We start from the raw sequence: 18,288 nt of genomic DNA on the forward strand, positions 1-18,288 counted from the left end.
AATGTAAAGGATCTAAGATGGGCTGTACACAGTAATACATTTTAGAGAGGTCTTCATCAAATGACACTTCTGTTTGGTAACATGATATTTTCTATATGCATGTATATATTTAATTGTTTATCTGCACAAACTAGCAGTATGATAGCTATGCAAATAAAATTTAAAAAGACAATAAGCATTATATTTATGTTATGTCAAGTAGTACAGACTTTTAATAGAATGAAACATCAGTTTCCTTAGGAAAATATCTTGTCAGTTTGAATTTGCACAGAAATGACCTCTTATTTCTTGTATTCCTTAGGAAAAAATATAATGAGGACAAGTTACAAACTGTAATATCTGTTTAATGCTGCTGATTTTCTGTCTGAGACAATGAAAGCTTTTAGTGCAGTAGATGTTTATGCTTTAAATTAATTGGATGTTGATCGAGTCTCAGGAGTATCATTTTGTTCATTAATTAAGACCACTGCAAAGACTGACAATGTAGAGTTTCTGAAAACATATTTTCTTTCATATTCTATTCTGTATTAGAAATGTAAAATTCTAAAATCATGGCTGTGAAGTACAGACAATTGAAAAATGTATTACAGAAGAGAGAAGGTTGATACATTCTGGCATAAGTTTTTCTGGAAGACATTTTCTAAATTAATTTAACCTCCTCCAAGAAGGGTTTCAAAGGAAATACTTAACTCTTCACTTTCAAGTGTAGAGGTTTTCAGCCTGCTGTTGTCCAAAGGTGATGGAGAAGGGCACTCTGTTTTCTGTCTGACACAAAAAAAAGAATGTGAAGTCATTCAAAATTTTAATTGTAGCCTTTCTGGGCCTGAGTTACTCAGTACATCTTAAAAGGTGAATATATTGGGAGAGTATGTAGGCACCGCTTTTTTCCTTTTGCCAGCACCAGAGGAAGCCTGCCACTGGTCTCATGGGCTTTCTCAGGAAATGTTTGTATCTTCCTCCAAGAGTCTGGTGCTGCCTTCTAGTGCTTCCACTCCTTTCATATAATGAATTTCATTTTTTTCCTGAAATTCAGTGATTCATGGGGTTTTTTGAGAGAAGGGTTTCTCCTAGGAATTCTTATGAATTTAGGTAGCTGTTATTGCATAGAGCAGTCTTTAAATCCAGGATGAGGTAAAAAATAGTTTTGGTTGTTTTGTCCTTTGAGAGAGCACATGGGGTTATAGAATCTGATCACTGGGATATTTGCCTCTCTCCTTTCCCTTCCATTTAATTAGTTCAAGGGATGCTCGCCTTCAATTTGAGATTAACCCTGTCAGCTCTGGATTTTGGGATTCTTTGTTGGTTTGTACCTTTCTGTGAGATGAAATGATCAGTATGTGAAAGGCAGTGTTATTATATTGGCACAGTTCTGTAACTGAGTTTCAATTAATATGCTCTTTTGTATGTGTGCAGTGTTTTGTAGCACTATTAAGAAACGAGCATCTTTGGGATTAACAACCTAAATGGGCTGGCCATACTGTAATTCAAATTCAGATAGAGTAATTCAGGATGCAGTTTGATTATCTTGTCAGACTTGGCTATTTTATTTTGCATTTCAGAGCACAGATTACCTTTGTGCATGTTTTTCATATAGATATTGCAGCTAGAAAATAATCTCTATTTTGCCATTAACTTTAACACCCATGACTAATCTGACTACAATCTTAAAATTCTTGGCTGTTATTAAAAAAATTAGTTATGAGAAAGAATAAATGCAAAATCCATTGTCAATAGGTATACAGATACAATTATATTGACCATATTTTTAAATATATAATTAATCAATTTGGGGATTGTTTTTTAATTGAGTCATGAAAAATACCTGAAAATCCTCACCAGAAACAAGACTGGATGGCTAAGGTTCTAGTGCTTAATAAGAGAAAGTTAAATATATATTTGGCAAAACATATAACACATTTTTTCTACGTGCAGTAAGAAACTATCTTGGAATTTTTTGGTTCCTGTAATTGAAAATGTAACAGTGATATAAATGTTTCCTTTTGTTTAAGGAATGCTAATTGCTGTGGATTTTATTCCCCCACCCTCCAAGAAAATACATCCTTGTATAAATGCATCAGCACAATGTGCTAGCAGCTATGAAACCAGAAGTAAAAATAGCTAGTAACAAACTGGAGGGACAAATGAAACAGATGTCTTGAAAGTGAAGAGGCACCTTGGAGAATAAGAAAAAAAAAGCAATTATTTATTTTGTTCAGCCCGTATTTTCTGAGTAGTTGAGTCTGAACAGTTGAATTGTTCCACAGAATGAAAACTGTACAATTGTAGACAAAATAGCAATTTCAGCCAATTTCTCTTAGGCCTTGATTAAGCTTGCCATTTAACTGACTTACTTGGTTTGATAATCAGGTCTGAAGTTAGTTCTCAGAGGTAGGTAAAGTTGCTGTCTTGCCTGACAATCCTGAAATAGCCTGCTGGGGTTGTTGGTGATCCTTGGAAGCAGCCCAGCCTTACTCTGTTGCCAGCACAGGTGGGAAGGAGGGCGTGGCTATTGACTCTATCATGTTATTTAGAGGTTACATTCATTCTGGGACCACTTTTCACTGTTTTTACAGTGGCAAGATTAATGGACACTTTGCAGTGCTTGCCTTGGAAAATATATGCAAAAGCCCAGTCATTAAAAGGATATTGAATTATTACATCACTGATCTACTAATTTTTAGTATTGATTGAATAAGAAAAAACCTGAATGCTTATTTTGTGAGCACTTAATATAATATTTAAACTTTGGAACGAGCAAATGACACTTGCACAGTGCATTTTGTGGAGTATGTTTTAGTAAACACTGTTTCTTTCATTGGAAATGTCTTTAACACCAAGCCTTTTACTTATTTTCCAGCTAAATACCATTCTACCCTATTAAAATCTTTGCACATATGGTCTTCCTAAAGATTCTTTAACGGCTTGGATTGAAATTAACTGAAAGACTTCAATATAAAATAGACCCAATTTTCTTAACCCCAAAATTATTAAGATTCGACTGATTGTATTAGATGCACAGTAAGGTTCCTGTCTAAGAGGGCACACAGTACATCAGATTAATTAAATTTGCATATTTCAATTGTATTCAAGTAGCCTTAAAAAAATTGTCCAAAGAGCAATGTGACAGTACTGCAGATTCATACTTGCAAGGCAAAAATTCCTATTGCTGCTAAGAGCATCAACATAAAATAAATTGTTTTCAAGGGGTGATTTTTAGAAGTTCCTGACCAGCAGTGATTTATGGGGACAAATGCACTATTTAAGTGTCCTTAATCTCCTTAGTGCAAATTGTATTGCTGCATAAATAAAAAACTTCTTCCAGTGTGAAACACCTCCTTCTGTCTGTTGTTTCCCAAATAAATATAATGCAGGGCATGAAAGAATATCATTCAAACTAATAGATTAAGCAGTTTTTAAAGGTAGAAGTCCAGAAATTTTCACTGAAACTTCTCTTCAAGAGAAAAAACTTGTTGTGGAATAAGCTCATGTATCATTCATATTGTTTTTTTTAAACTAATATTTCAGGTTTTGTGTCTATGTGTCATAGAGCATCTCACATTCTAAGTGAAGACTTCTGAAAAGTTTTTTTCGGAATTAGGAATTAAGTTGCTCCACTTTAGGACAGCCCAAAATTTCAACTTCACATCCTTCACAAATTCATATTTTCTAACCTTGCACAGTTCTTAATATGGTTATCTGTCTATCTGTCCTTAGTGAGGATTATACTCATACTAATAAGGTGTCTATGTCTTTAGTATGATTTAGCATTGGGAATATAATACAATAATGGAAATTTAGATGGTGAGGGTGCTCTCAAGGTCAGCTGGTCCCGTGTCCTGCTTGAAGCAGTGCTGCTTTGAAGGTTGGGTCAGGTTGCTTTGGACGTCCTCCAGTCCAGCTTGAAAACCTCCCATGACGGAGTTCAGCAGTGACAGCCTGCCCTAAAGCCCAGTCACTGTGCGATTTCTTTCTTGTTCTTCTCCTTTGGATTGTCACTACTGTCCTTTTGCTGTGTGTCTTGGAGAAGCATGGGCTTTGTTCATGGCTGTATTCCCCTTTGGATGGCTCAATGGATATCGTGACGCATCCTGCCTGCTTCCTTGGGCTGGCTGAGCGAGCCTGGCGCCTTCACCATTCCCTCAATGCTGGATGCTGCAGCCCCACAGCGGTCTTACTGGCCTTCCTCCAGTTATATGGCACTTGGGCCAGTTTGTCTGGCCTTCTTTTTTGTGCTGGGGAGCCCAGAAGTGGCTCTGGTGCTCCTAGTGTAGTTTTCCATATGCTTAATAAAAGGCTAAATCTCTTTTGGTACATCCCTCCTGGTTTGGCCCAGTATCAAGTTAACTTCAATCATTGTAAGCTCTCACTGACCCATATCCAACTTGCTCTACAGGACGCAAAGATCTTTCCTTTTGTCTTTCTGTTTTTATTTTTCTTTCTTCCGTTGCAAAACTGCCAACTTCGATTGGCATCTAACAGGCACTTGAGCTCTCCCAGGGACAGGACATTGTACCTTTCTCAGGCAAACTTTGTGAGGGTGTCTTGGCTCATTTCTGCAATGTGTCAAAAAGTCCCTCTGAGTGGTCTTCCTATGTAGTGTGGTAACAGCTCCCCCAAATTTGGTATCATCTACAAATTTATTTTATTTCTTCATATGGGCAATTGACATGAAAAATAATAGAAGCAAAAGTTTAACGCTTCACTGCACCCCAAATTACCTACTGATGGGAACAGTTTTCTAATAACATTCATGTTCTGCTGCATTGCCATTACTAGGATTTTGCCATTTTGAGGCAATTTGTATCTTTATGCTATTTTCATCACTGGGGGCGATGCAGAGACATTTGTCTCTGAAAATTCTGGAGCAGAGGGACAGTTGGCAGGGGCACTCACTCCCTGCTGGCCTGAGGAGAAGGGTGGAGCCTGGCTCCTCTTGATGCTTCACTTGTGCATTGGCACGTGTGCTTGAGTTTTGACTCCTAACCAGTGTTGAATTTTGAGACTGGAAAGCTGAGCTTTGAATCATCCGAGGCAGTCGTGCATGGCTGGGCAGAGCTGCAGCGTGCTGCCTCTCAGCCGCTTAACCCCGCGTGCATTTCACACACAGCTGCTGATATCAAATGGTAGGCTGCTCCCTGGATTTTGCCATCTGTTTGAGACACGTGTTTCAGCTGCATTCCAAGGCTGAGCTAATCTGCAGCAGAGACCCACCACCTCCAGCTTTGTAGGACTGCAAATAATACTTGGTTTTCTGTCCTCTGAAGATTTATGCTTCTTCTCGTAGGAGCTCACAGGGCAGCGTTCCAGCCAGATGTTGTTTTTCCCTGAATCAAGCAGATCTAATGAAACCTTTTTCATAGTGCAGGCTCAGCATTTTGTGTTTGTTCTTAATATTTTCTAATAAGTGGAAGGTCACCAATTTGACTTCTATATCTCCTTAAAAATTTTGGAACAGTATTTAAAACTCACAAAAATTACATATGGTGTAGCACCCAGTAAAAAAATAAAATCTCCTAAAGTTTGTATTACTTATTTTTGATACATTTTTATCTTTTTGACTTCTTGTTCATTGCAGTTCTGTCAATGAACACTTGGTATATGTAATAGGAAAAATCCAGTAGTAGCGGTTGTAACTCACTCTTGAGAAAGATGTGAGAAACCTCTTATCAGCAAGTTCTGGAATTCTGTCCATGGGGTGTTCTTTGTATAATTTATCAAAACTTCTAATGAGATTTACACACTTCAGAAAAACATGTGGGAAAAGCTACTAAAAAGGAGGAAATTATTGACTGTTGGTTTAGAAAAATTACACATGAAATTAGGAATAATCCCTATCCACTTCTGTCTGTGACCCTTATTATTCCAATGAATAGTTGGCATCTCTTGTCCTTTTTCACCCTAAGTGTCCCAAATAGGCAGCAAACATTTATTTGAATAGCTGACCATGTCTGTTGTAGGGAATACTATACACAGCTCTGGAATATTTTAATTCTTTTCTCCACATGAGCTTTCAGCAAGGGATATTGTTGTTAGGTCTTAGTGTCCCTTTATAAATATAAAAGATGTTAAGTCTTTTTTGTTCAATCTTGTTTTTGTTTTTGTTTTTGGTTTTGGTTTTTTTTGAGTAGCATCCATCTTCTTTTTGTTCTTCATAGTAACCAGAAATCCCTGTGTCATGATAGCCCTATTTTCGGTGTCAGGCACTATGTATAAAGGCTAATTAAATTTCTACTGGAGAAGAGCACTGTAGAATTTTGTTCTGCAGTTGGCCAGGAGATAACTTTGACAAGGATGGGTAAAGAGGAAGGTCTTACACTTGGTAATGCAGCAGCTGGCTTTTTCCACTTTGGAAACTGAGTATGTCATTGCCTTGATAGATGTGGTTTTTAATTCCCTGGGAATTTCTCTTTCAACTTCATGAGAGACTAAAGTTCCCCCAAAGGTCTCTGACTTTCTTTCACTGCAGCCATTGAAGTATGGCATAATTGGCAGGGGATGCTTTTTCTAATGACTGGCTTGGTTCTCTTTCATGTTTGATAAATATTATTAAAAGACTCATTTCTGCTCATTTCTCTTAGCTGTGAGGAGGCAGTTAGATACATATTCTTAGGAACCTGGGTAATTCTGGCACAGGCTGTAAATACTAGCTCTTCATTGACATAATGCAGGTAGTGTCTGTGTTCATCAACTAACATTTGACAGCACAAAACCCATGAAGAAATGATATTTAAAAATCTCTTATTTTAACCAAGAGCGCCAGAGTTACTTATGCTACTCAAAGTGATTTCTCAGTAATTTGCCTCTGCAGCTGCTTGTGAATGATCTTATTTTCTTTAAATCCTCTTTCAGAGGGTATTTCTGCTACTTTTCTTCTCAGGGCCTATAATTGAAAATACATTCTAACCTCATGTTGCTCCACTGTCTTGCTACCACAGACTTTTTGTACTGACTTGTACCACCCTTAAATGCATAAAGAAAAATAATCACTGTTCTAAAGTACTTTAAAATCCATGCAAAGGAGGATAGAAAAGAGTTCATGTGACCCTGTTTTACTTGGTAGCTGCAAAAAGTGGGAAAATTTGTTTTCAACTGAGAACAAATTTGAAATCTAAACAACACTTGGAAGGAATTTCTGGGATTATGTATTTGATTTATACAATATGTGTGAGGAATATTGGGATGTCATTGTGCTAAACATGTTGGTAGAAGAGATGGTATCTATCCTCTGTATCTTATTGAGAGGTCTGAAATGAGTTGCAGAACAGGCAGGAATCCATGAAAGCAGGGGTGGGAGTCAGTGCATGCAGGTTCCAGCTGTCACATGTTGGTCCTTCAAGTACAATGGCATGGTAGAAAACGTGAAAACACTTCTTAATCTGATCTGCTGAAGGGTTTCTGTGCCTGAAAGCTTTCTTATAAGCTCTCTCACTTAGTCTAATAAAAAATACTCTTTCTCTTTAAGACCATGTAGATTCTTAGAGAGTCTTGGCTATGACAGCATTGCTTCCACAACATCTTCTGGATTAAAGCAGAAGCAGCAGGGAAATTGGATTAATCCATTTTAATTTTCATTGCCTAATGGAAGATATGTTTCTCCCCACTAAAATAGAAACCATAATACATATGTCTAAAATACATACCTAATTAATACCTAATTACATTAGTTAGTTGGCCTTTATGCTGCCAACTTTTTTTTCCTTCATGTAACAAATTGTGGCTCCAGTGGTTCTCCAGTTAGACAGAACTGACATGGATACTTTGTTTGAGCTTTTACAGCTATTACAATATATAACACTAGTCTAAACTAATGTCTTCTTCTATGGCAGCTTATGTTTAGTTTAAACCTAAACCATCCCTCTCTTTTTCCTGTTCATGTGACTCCTCTTTCATTGTCTCCTGGGCCCCTGACATACCATCTCTTCCACATGGAACTGAGGAAGGTTTGCATTGCTGTAAAATACTTCTCTTCCTTTTTTTTCCCCACCACTCTGGACCAATTTCTGCTCTCTGTTAAGAAAACAGGCAAGGAAGATGAACAAATTAGCTCTGCACCATGCAGGGCTGAAAAGGATAGTAAGTCTTTGGGTGAGATTGCAGTAGAGGTAAGAAAATTGAGACATTAACTAGGTCAGTGCAGTTACATTGGATGAACAAAGGGCATAACCATTCCCTTGAAGAGACAGCACAATTGTAGTGACTCCCATGCTTCTGAAACACAATTTGGAGGCATTCTTGTTGCAGGTCTAATCGTCTTTATCAATTTGTGGTAAGGCAGTTGCTTAGAAATTCTTTGGTCTGATGGTTTGTGCTTATTAAAAACTAAGTGCTATTGCAGAGTTCTGTGTATTTGTGTGTGTGTGCACAGTTTTACATGAGTAAGAGGTGCTCTAGTGCATACCTGTAACTTTAAATAGAAATCCAATAAAATGGGATCTTCAGTCATTGCTATTTTATTATATAAGTGTTTCAAAGACTTTATGCTTGACTTAAACATGGGGCATTTGTTGTTATCTGAAAGATTCACCACGTGTAGATTTTTGTGGTAGGAAAAAGAGTTACTAGGAAAAGCAGAGGAGAATTATGCCTTCCCTTAGCCCTCACCTCAAAGCCATGCTCTTTCATGGCTTTCCTTTCTAATTTCTGTGAGCTTGTGTGCTGTATCAATGGAAGTGTGAGAGGAGGGTGATGTGGGTGTGACTGCACTGGCCACATCTGTTTCAAAGGATCAGTTCTACCTCAGTTCAGCAAGTACCAAGACTGTTGCTTTTCTTTTTTCTTCCAACTTAAAGCCTATGTCATTGCATTTACCATGAAGTTATGAGAACAGAAAGAGTATGAAATACACTACTAATTTAGTACCTTGAATTAGGGCTTCATATGTAAGCTTGGGTCCTCTTACTGAATGTGTGCCTTGCCTGGGCAGATTTCTGTGTCAGTTATGTGGATGTTCAGTGTGAACACCTGTGTAATTGAAAGCGAAACTGTCCACAGTATTTGGTTACATGACATTTTTTCCTCCCAAGGGCTCTGTTATAGATCAGTGTGCCTGACAGATAGCATTCAGTAAATGAGGCAGCTGCTTAATTTTTGTCATTGTTGTTCACTGCACAGTCCCTCTGAAATCCTGCATGTTGCAAATTCTTCCATTAGTAAAAACTGCATTCTTTCCTGCAAGTCCTTTTCTGGTATACTTGGAAATCTCACAAACGTGAGTTGACATGCTGGGAAGTATTGTTTTTATTTTCTGTACGAGAAGTTGGGACATAGTAATTTTTCTAAAAGAGGGAAGAAATCTCTATCTGAACCAATCTTTGTCAGTTCCAGTTAGAACTTCAGAGTAGTCTAGACCAGATTATTCACTTCAAATCTGACCTTTTTATCTTTGACCATAGTTCAGCCAAGCCATCTCCTTCCAGTCAGGTTCTTTACACAAACTAATTTCATGTGCTTTGTAGACTGTGAAAGGATTAAGACAAGAATCCTGAAGAAGCAAATTGCATCTGATCATGTAATCTCATTTTCTTTAATCCTGTAAATCACTTTGATGGAACTATAAATTACTTCTAGTATGTCTTTTTTTCTTTTCCCTCTTTTTTCTTGAGGTGTAACTTGACATAAAGGACTTCTATGGATGTAAGACTATAATAAACAACAAACGTATGATTTAACTACTTCGTTATTTTATTTTTGCAAAATAAAAATTTACTTCCAAAATTCCATGCATTTGTGTTGGCCAAGAAAGGAGGTTTGTAAACTGGAGGAGATACAGCAAAGTTCCAATAAATATATTGTTAATGGTTAGTGTCCTTGTTAAGAAATCTGTTTCTATAGTAACTGCTGCAGATTGTCACTTCCTCTAGCATTTGGAATAGTACCAAAGTGAATTTAACACTGATGCTGCGAGGGACAAATCCTGTGAGAGCTGCAGCAGATCACTGTGAGCAGTGTGCTTTATTTGGTATGGAGATGTATGAACACACAGTTCAGTAACCAGAGAGGGTGTTTAAGAACTCTTTCTTCCTACCCTTTATTCTAATGGTCTGTGTGCACTTACTTTTTTCCTTCTACACAAAGACTAGTCCTTATTTGAATCTTATAAAAAGGGCACATAAAATACATAGGTATGCTTAAGATTTTAAATTTAAATATTGTGCATGTATATGCTACTAATTTAAAATGTCTGTGAAGAGATTCACCACATATGACATTCACTAATAATAAAGAGGGAGTCAACATGGGGCAAATGTCTGTGACTCAAGCTTTGAAACGAAACCCAGGTGAGTTTTAAAGGCTGTGTTTGTCTTATTTTGTACTAGTTGTGTTTCTTCGCTGAAACATAGTGAAAGCAGATTTTTCTTCTCCATATAGAAGTGCATATCCTCAGGTGAAGTGGATGTTTTCAGTGGCTATGTATTCTGTTTCACTGCATGTTTGCATCTGGTTTTGTTTGTCTTTTGAGTTGAGACTGGACCAAAGAAACTCTTGATCAAGTGAAGGCTGAACCTTTTATAAGGACATAGAAAAAGACTACAGAGAAGATATATTTTCTTTTTGCCAGACACAGTTTCAGTGCTGATATAATTCTGAGAGAAACAGAACTTTGTTTTTGCAAATTTGTATGTTTGCATGCCGTGAGAACTTGGGGATGTTACAGAAACTTCCTTCATGCATTATTTCTTTCTAGATGGACGAGATAAAAGGCAAAGACAGGGTGATTCTGGCTCTGGAGAAGGACCTTGGTGTCCAGGCAGGCCATACACAGAAACTGCTCCTTCAGAAAGAAGCTTTGGATGAGCAGCTTGTCCAAGTGAAGGAGGCAGAACGATACCACAGTAGTCCTAAGAGGGAGCTTCCTGCAGGAGTGGGAGATATCAGTGAACTGATGGGAAGTCCGGTAAGAAAATGGTGTTTTCTCTGAAGTTCAGCTCTGGAAAACTGCCTGGTTGTTCACATTGGTTTTGTGGTTTCTAATAGGACCAGTTAATGGTAAATGGCCTGGTGCTGCACTGTGCTGTTTTACTGATGATTTAAAAACTCCTTGGTCCTCTTAAATTGCAAAGAATATTGAGAAAATATAGAACTTCCAGAATTTACACTGTAATCTTGATCTATGAACCTCAGTATTTTCTCACTATTTCATTAATTAGGAACATTTTAACCATTAGAAAATAGGTACTACACTTCTCAAAAACAGAGCCATGTGATTTTAATCTATGTCCTTTACACTAGAACTGTTTTAGCTTAGAGAGTAAGAAATCTGGTGAGAAGTAACCTGCTATATATGAAATATTATTTACCTCAATATTTTTTTAATTGTTAAACTGTACCTGCATTTCAGAAGATGCTGTTCATGAAGCATTTTCCCAGGATATTATCTAGTATTTCAGTTAATTATAGTAAGTTTTCTGGATACTGATGTATGAGTCTGTTTTAAACTTACACAATAAAGTTGCTAAGCTATGATATTAAACTATGGACAGTAAAATATTTTTTAAAAAAAAATTTTATAAATCTATATGTTTTTGATATAAAGGAGCAGCATCTGGATGAACGAGATGTGCGGAGATTTCAGTTAAAAATCGCTGAACTGAATGCTGTAATAAGAAAACTGGAAGACAGAAATACTCTCCTAGCAGATGAAAGAAATGAACTGGTAAATTAATCAGTAATAACACAGATGGTGACTGGGAGGGCATCTTTATGGCAAAAGATTTAATGTTGGAAAGTCAGTGTTATAAATAATTTACGAATTAGTCCTGGTTGGCCTCAGTCAATTATATCTAAATGTAACAGAGATTTCTACAGAAATTAATTTTGTGACCATAGAAGACATGGATGGAATCTTTCCTGTTCCACAAAAATAAAAATTTACAGATTTGTTTTGGGGTCATAATAAATCAAATTAACTGGTATATTGCCTGTAGCACTGTGTACTGATGTTGTGTAAAACATGCATAATCCATGCACTGAAATTGCTGTATCCATCCTTTTGAAATTTGTTCCTGTGACATGCTTATGCTAGCTAGGAGTTAAAAAAGCTTTCTTGTGCTAGTGATGAAAAATCTGCCATTTCTCAAGGGAGGTCTCTTAAGTAGGTGAAATTGTCCTAGAAGAGGTATAGTAACTTACACAAAAAAGGATATGACATGAATTTTAAGAATTAATTTTATTAGCCTTTATCACTGTTTAATTGCTTGTACTGAGGTTAATGGCAAAACTCCCATTGACTGCAATGAGAGGTGAGTTTCACAGTGGGAATTTTTACACATGTCCTTTAATGCCCTAATTCTAGTGGCAGTAAAAGATTTTTCATTCAAAAAAGATGGAACCTATAAATCTGATTCTAAAATTATGTTGAGGACTGAAGTGGTTCCATGTGTCAGTCCTGTAGATGAGTGAAACATTGATGTCTTTGTGACACATTGACATCTCCCTCCTTGTTAATCCTTTTTGTGGGCCTGAATAATTCAAAACATCCCTGAAGAATGCTGAAGTATTGCAATGTATCCTTCAGTGTCCCTCTAGATGAAGGGCGTGTGTGACTCAGACAAGTGCTCTTCTTGATTCTAGATTCAGTGGCATAAGGAATATATTTTGAAAGAGATGTAGTGCAGGTTTTATATTATGAGACAATAGTACACATAAAATCAGTAGTATCAGGAAGGCCATGTGATTAGGAACTGTGAAAAATAATTTTTCTCAAGAATGAAACAGAAAACCAAATACTCAGTGAATTTTTCTCAGGAACGCAAATATGATCTCTTTCTCCTTTCCAGATAAAACTTAGCAAATTTAAAAATCTTTTGACTGAAAAATAGATTTTTTTTCCAAACAAAACAGCTCATGGAGTATAAACAGTGAAATATTAAATACACACAAATGCAAGGAAGAGCAGTAATTTGCTTCATGTAATTGTCTAACATCATAAAACCACAGGAGCAAAATTGAGCAGCTTGAAAATGTCAGCAGAATGCTGAGATTGAATCTGTGCCCTCTGGCTGACTTTCTCATTGCTCTAATTATGCATTAAGAGGAGGAAGAGTGTCCTCCTCTTAAGGAATGGCTAAATTGGTGAAAACAACTTGTCTGGAGACCTAGTTGGTCACAAGAACCATGATACAAATGTATCATAGTTACCAAGAATAGCCCAAATTTCCTATAACTGATTAATATAATATATAAGAGGCTTTTATATATTGAGATTAGTTTATAAAGAAATCACTATAGATCATCATAACTGTTTGCCAGGAGCAAAATCCAGTGACCAGATTTAGTGTTTTGGCAGACAATACAAAAATGCTACAACATTATTTGTTTGGACTGTTGTAGTTCTTAGTTCAGCAGTAGTATATGTTGGATGCCATTTAGCAGAAGAGCTAAACTTTCTGAATTAAGAAAAGCAAGTGGAAACACACGTATTTTTTCTTTCCTTCAAAGGTAAACTAAAGCACAGCTAACTGTTCCTTTGCCATTTGCAGCTGAAACGTTCTCGGGAGACAGAAAGTCAGCTGAAGCCTTTGGTAGAAAAAAATAAGAGGATGAGCAAAAAAAATGATGATATGTTACAATGTATCCAGAGAATGGAAGAGAAAATAAAAAATTTATCGAGGGAAAATGTAGAACTGGTAAGTAACTATCTCTGATAAGTAATCATCTCCAACATCATGTTATGAGAGCACATTGCACAGAGTTACTTTGAGGTGGAAGGGTTTGTGAGGCTTTTATTCTAACAAACAGATCAGTCTCCACAGTGGGATGGTGCAACTGTCAAATGCAGACAATACAGCTAAATACTCATATTCTAAATTCAGAGTGGCATGTGCTTTGTGTTGTATCAATTCACACAGATTAAGGGAAAGGAGCCCAGATAGATAAAATGTTTTTGCAGGCTGTAAAAAGCTGTGACTAAAAATCAGCTTTAATAAATACTGCTTTTATGATCAGAAGTCAGAACTGAATTTGAGTGCATGCACTATGCTAGTTCACTGAGTTCACTTGTCTGCTAATTTTTTTTCCCAGGCTGTTCTTTTATTCTGTTCTAAAATATATTATGTGAGAGATTAACACAGAGCCATACAGATAGAATGTGAGGAGTTTTTTTTTATTTGAAAGAGGCCTTGTGTTTATAGTGGAGTATGCACTGATGGGTTCAAAGAATTCTTGGTTGCTCCATCACACATGAGAGTTTTTCTCCGGTTGCAGCAAGACACTGTAAAACATTCTTTATGCTTTTTATTTTTGTAGAAAGAAAAGTTATCTGCACAACCAGCACTGAAGAGGCACACATCTTTGAATGATCTCAGCAGCACACGAGAGGAGCAAGAAATTGAATTCCTTAGACTGCAAGTCAAAGAACAACAGCATGTTATTGATGATCTCACTGTGGTAATGTTTATGACTGGTATACACATGTGCATGCACACACATCTATAGGCAAGCTAAAGATTTGAGAGGAATGTTTTAACTCCAGTTGTAGTAATGATACTGAAATACTTCTTTGGTGTCAAAAGGGTTTTTGTTTTTTCTCAGGTAGTGAATGAAATTTTTTTGAATGTGTATGAATCTTTGTATTAAAAATATTTACCTATTATGAGCTGCTTGTGGAAAAAAGTGCATCATCAGCCTTACTTAGAAAACTGGCTGTCAACAAATGAGGAACTTGAGTAAAGGAGACTTTCCAAAACTTCATGTCTAAAATGTGTTGGATGAAAACCCAAGCACTCCCCTGATCTAGAAGTTCTCCTAAAAGAAGGAAACATGGTGTTAATTTCACCTGGCTAAGCATCTCTAGCTGAGCTGGCCATACAAGCTGTATTTAAAAAAGATGGGGAGAACTCTGTGTGGTTCATCAAACCAAAGGTAGCAGCATGGTTTAGGATTAGAATTTCACAGCTGCTGCCCTCTGACTCCAAAGGCTTCTGAAGGTGATGCTCATAGATATTCACAGTGTTTGATCGGGAACCCTTCAAATTGTGTTTGATGAGGGGTTTTCAAGTGCTGTTAGAGGTCTTTAGTGCTCTTTAGTGCAATTTGTGATAAATCCTTCTGGTGCTGGCAGAAATTACACATAATCTCTGAGAGACCCTTGCCATTCTGGAGCAGCATCTGGAACTTGGGCAGACTCAGACATCTCAAATGGCTCTACTGACTGTTACAAATGGTTAAAAAAAATTAAGAGCCTTCTGTCCAAATAGAAAATTAAACAATTGGATACATCATTGAATATAAAAAGAGAAGCTCTAAAAAGGAAAAACAAGAAGGTCTGTTATTGCTGTATGTGGAACATTCCTGGCAGTCTCAGTTCCTGGCAGTTCCTCTGAGATTTTGACCCAGCATTTTTCTCTGAAATCAGTGCCAAAGTTTATTGTCTGTGTGCACTCTCCAGTGTCACAGAGTTACAAGCAGTAGGATTTTACTCAGATACGATGATGTAGGGTCTGGTCCACAGAGTGATGCTGCTTTAGCTTCCAAATAAAATTGCATAGGTAGGGATGGTTATATGACATTAGATGTGCAGTGTATGGCAGATAAAACCTCACTTATATTTCAGTGCAAAGTGGGTATGAAAGGACTCTCTTTTTACTGTTTCAGGTAGTAATATGAGGAAATATATTGTATCCTGACTTTGGTCAAATAATATTAACTTGTATTTAGTGTGAAAGTAAAATAAATAAATATTTTAAAATATTGTTTCATTTTTGCTTTGTTTCCTATTTACAGATACTATTCCACTTGCAGAAATTATTTAAATTTTTAACTAGGAAACTTTGGTTCCAGTACAAACTAACTGAGCCTGTGCCTTCAATGTGAATGCAGTGGAATTCTGCACACTGTTGCTTTTGAGCTCTTTTCTGTCCCAAACCACACCTCTACAGACTACAAATGTATCATAGTTACCAAGAATGACCCAAATGTCCCATATCTGATTCATATAAAAATCATCAGCTTAACTCCGGCTGAGACCAGTATGATACATGGAAATAAGAGCAGTAGTCTTAGGCAGTAAGGTTGTCTGAACTGATTAACAGTAGGGTAATCAGTAACAGTAGGGTATCTTTGATGTTGAAACCTTGTCAACATGACTTTTCTCACAACAGGGTGTTCCGGTTAGTTCTTAAAAGGAAAGCTGTCAAGGTAAACTCAGATGACTGCAGAAGATGCTAAGTGGCTTTTAATTGGCATTATTATTGTTCTGGTAGCTTGATTTATATCGAGGCAGTAAATTAAGCAGTCTTCTTACAAAGAAGACTAGAAACAGAAAGGACAAGGATTTTGGAAGTGTTTGTTCCTTCTGCACTGCATTTGTTTGGATACCTGCTTGGGAGGCAGAATACCCCACTTAAAGCAGGAATTGTGCCCTAAGTGGGCATCTGAGAAGAGAGCACTCTTCTTTAACAGTATAAAATTCAACTGTCTGGTTTTTTAGCTTAAAATGTTATATTATTATGCAGCTTGAAATACCTGCACCATTCTACCTTGGCAGTCATTACTTTTCCTTATTTTTCATACCACATGTATTCAAGGTGCTGTGTAAATTGTTGTACTTTTCTCAGTTATTTTGCATTTTCCAAAACTTATTTCTTGGAACAATGTGCTGATAAATAATTTTGTTGTGATTTCTGCTATGAGCTTCCTTCCTATATTTCCAGTTTCTGTACTGAATGCAAAGCAAATAACTGGATAGAATAATACCATGCAGTGAGCAATAACTGCTAAAGAATCACTTGGAACTGCAATATGTCTTTTAAAAATAGAGGTGCTGCAAACAAAGGTGCAGAACTAAGGAAAGAATCAGAAAAAAACAAGAAGACAGAGCACCTGCCTCCTGTGTTGTTGGTTTTGGTTTTTTTTCTTACTCCTTTACATTTTTTTTACCTTCTCTTTCTCCTCTTCTTGTTTGGAATTTGAGGCAGTATTCTTGGATTTAGGCGAACATAAATCTTGTATTTGCAGACATGACCTCTTCATGTTATGGTATAGTTTATCGTGATCTTGCACCAAAACTGGAGTAGAAAAAAGACAGCAACTAAGTTGACAAAGACTGAGTGCCTTTGGATTTGAGACTTTTGCCCTACAAGGATAAGTCAGATGTAAAACACTATCTGAATATGCATGCTTGTATATCAGAATATATCTGATGTAATAACTTTTAATTACTAAGACTGGACTAATTTTTGGCTACTGACCTGCTTCTTCAGGATTGTTGAACACTGGAGTGACACTTCTGTTTCCATAGTGAACATCTTGGTAAAAGAGTCAAAAGAACTGTCAGAAATCTGTGCTCAGTATTTAACAAAGCCTTTTCTTGCCAACTTCCCATCCAATGCGTGAAGTACGTGGCTGCAGGTTTGTTTGCTACAGGCATAAAGCTGCAGTGCAGTGTGGTGTAACATGGTGTTACTCAAAAGGATAAAGACATCGTTGTTAGCTTTACCCAAGGCTTTACCAGAGGCTTAAAGAAAATGTTAATGATATTTCTCTGTGTTAGACATATCTAAGTATAGTTTTAAAACAAACCCGTACCAAAATGTTCTCTTTCCTTCTAGGAAAGAGAACGGTTATTGCGGTCTAAAAAACAGAGGAGGAAAAGTCTGAAGCCTCCAAAGGTGAGCAAACCTTCGGTTTTTTGTGCATTTCTGCTGCTGTGAACAACACTTCTTTCAAATACTGCCTGAATTTAAAGCTCTGCTTATTGAGAAAAATCCATATAATTCTGCTTACTCTGGTGAGTGCTTCAATTTTTAGAGTAATTCAAGAGTTTTGTACTTCACACAAGTGATGTTGTTTTGGGGTTTGTTTTAAATAAACAGTAAAATTACACTTTCAGCCTAAATATTCAAGTGGCTCAAGGCATAATGATTTAATGGCTTGAAACAATTACTATTTCAAAGGACAAATATTCAGCCAGTTTTAAAGAACATACCCCCTTTAAACTACTTGTACCAACACAGAGCTAAATCACAATTAAAGAATAACTCATGCTGGGGATGTTACTGAAATAATGTTTCTGTATGTGATGTACAAGTAATAATACAATTTCAAGTGTTATGTGTTAATAATTTCTCTGTTTTGGAATACAGGGTTCAAGACAAAAATTCGGATTATAAAAATAGAGAAGTTTTGCTTCAGAAAGTCCCCTTAAAGTTTCTTGTAATTTGCTAAAAGTAATTTGCTGAATAATGTTTTTTTGTGAAGTTAAACATTAGCAGCCTGGAGCATGTATGTGGGAGGTGGGAAATGGAATAAGAAGGAAAAAATGGAAATGAGGAGTGGAGCTATCATTATCAT

General features: G+C 36.7%; 1 protein-coding gene across 2 annotated transcripts in view; it reads left to right on the forward strand.

The window, feature by feature from the left end:
* The window catches only part of JAKMIP1 (janus kinase and microtubule interacting protein 1), an 87,559-nt gene that overhangs the window by 17,931 nt on the left and 51,340 nt on the right, over positions 1-18,288 (forward strand). For both annotated transcript variants that reach the window (XM_030270717.4, XM_072927991.1), the window contains exons 4-8: positions 10,685-10,894; positions 11,534-11,653; positions 13,479-13,625; positions 14,245-14,385; positions 17,547-17,606. In XM_030270717.4, the coding sequence (XP_030126577.2) occupies positions 10,685-10,894; positions 11,534-11,653; positions 13,479-13,625; positions 14,245-14,385; positions 17,547-17,606 (678 nt within the window). The remainder of the gene's footprint in view (positions 1-10,684; positions 10,895-11,533; positions 11,654-13,478; positions 13,626-14,244; positions 14,386-17,546; positions 17,607-18,288) is intronic.

This window comes from Taeniopygia guttata, chromosome 4, assembly GCF_048771995.1.
Source record: "Taeniopygia guttata chromosome 4, bTaeGut7.mat, whole genome shotgun sequence".
In the NCBI taxonomy this organism is placed as follows: domain Eukaryota; kingdom Metazoa; phylum Chordata; class Aves; order Passeriformes; family Estrildidae; genus Taeniopygia; species Taeniopygia guttata.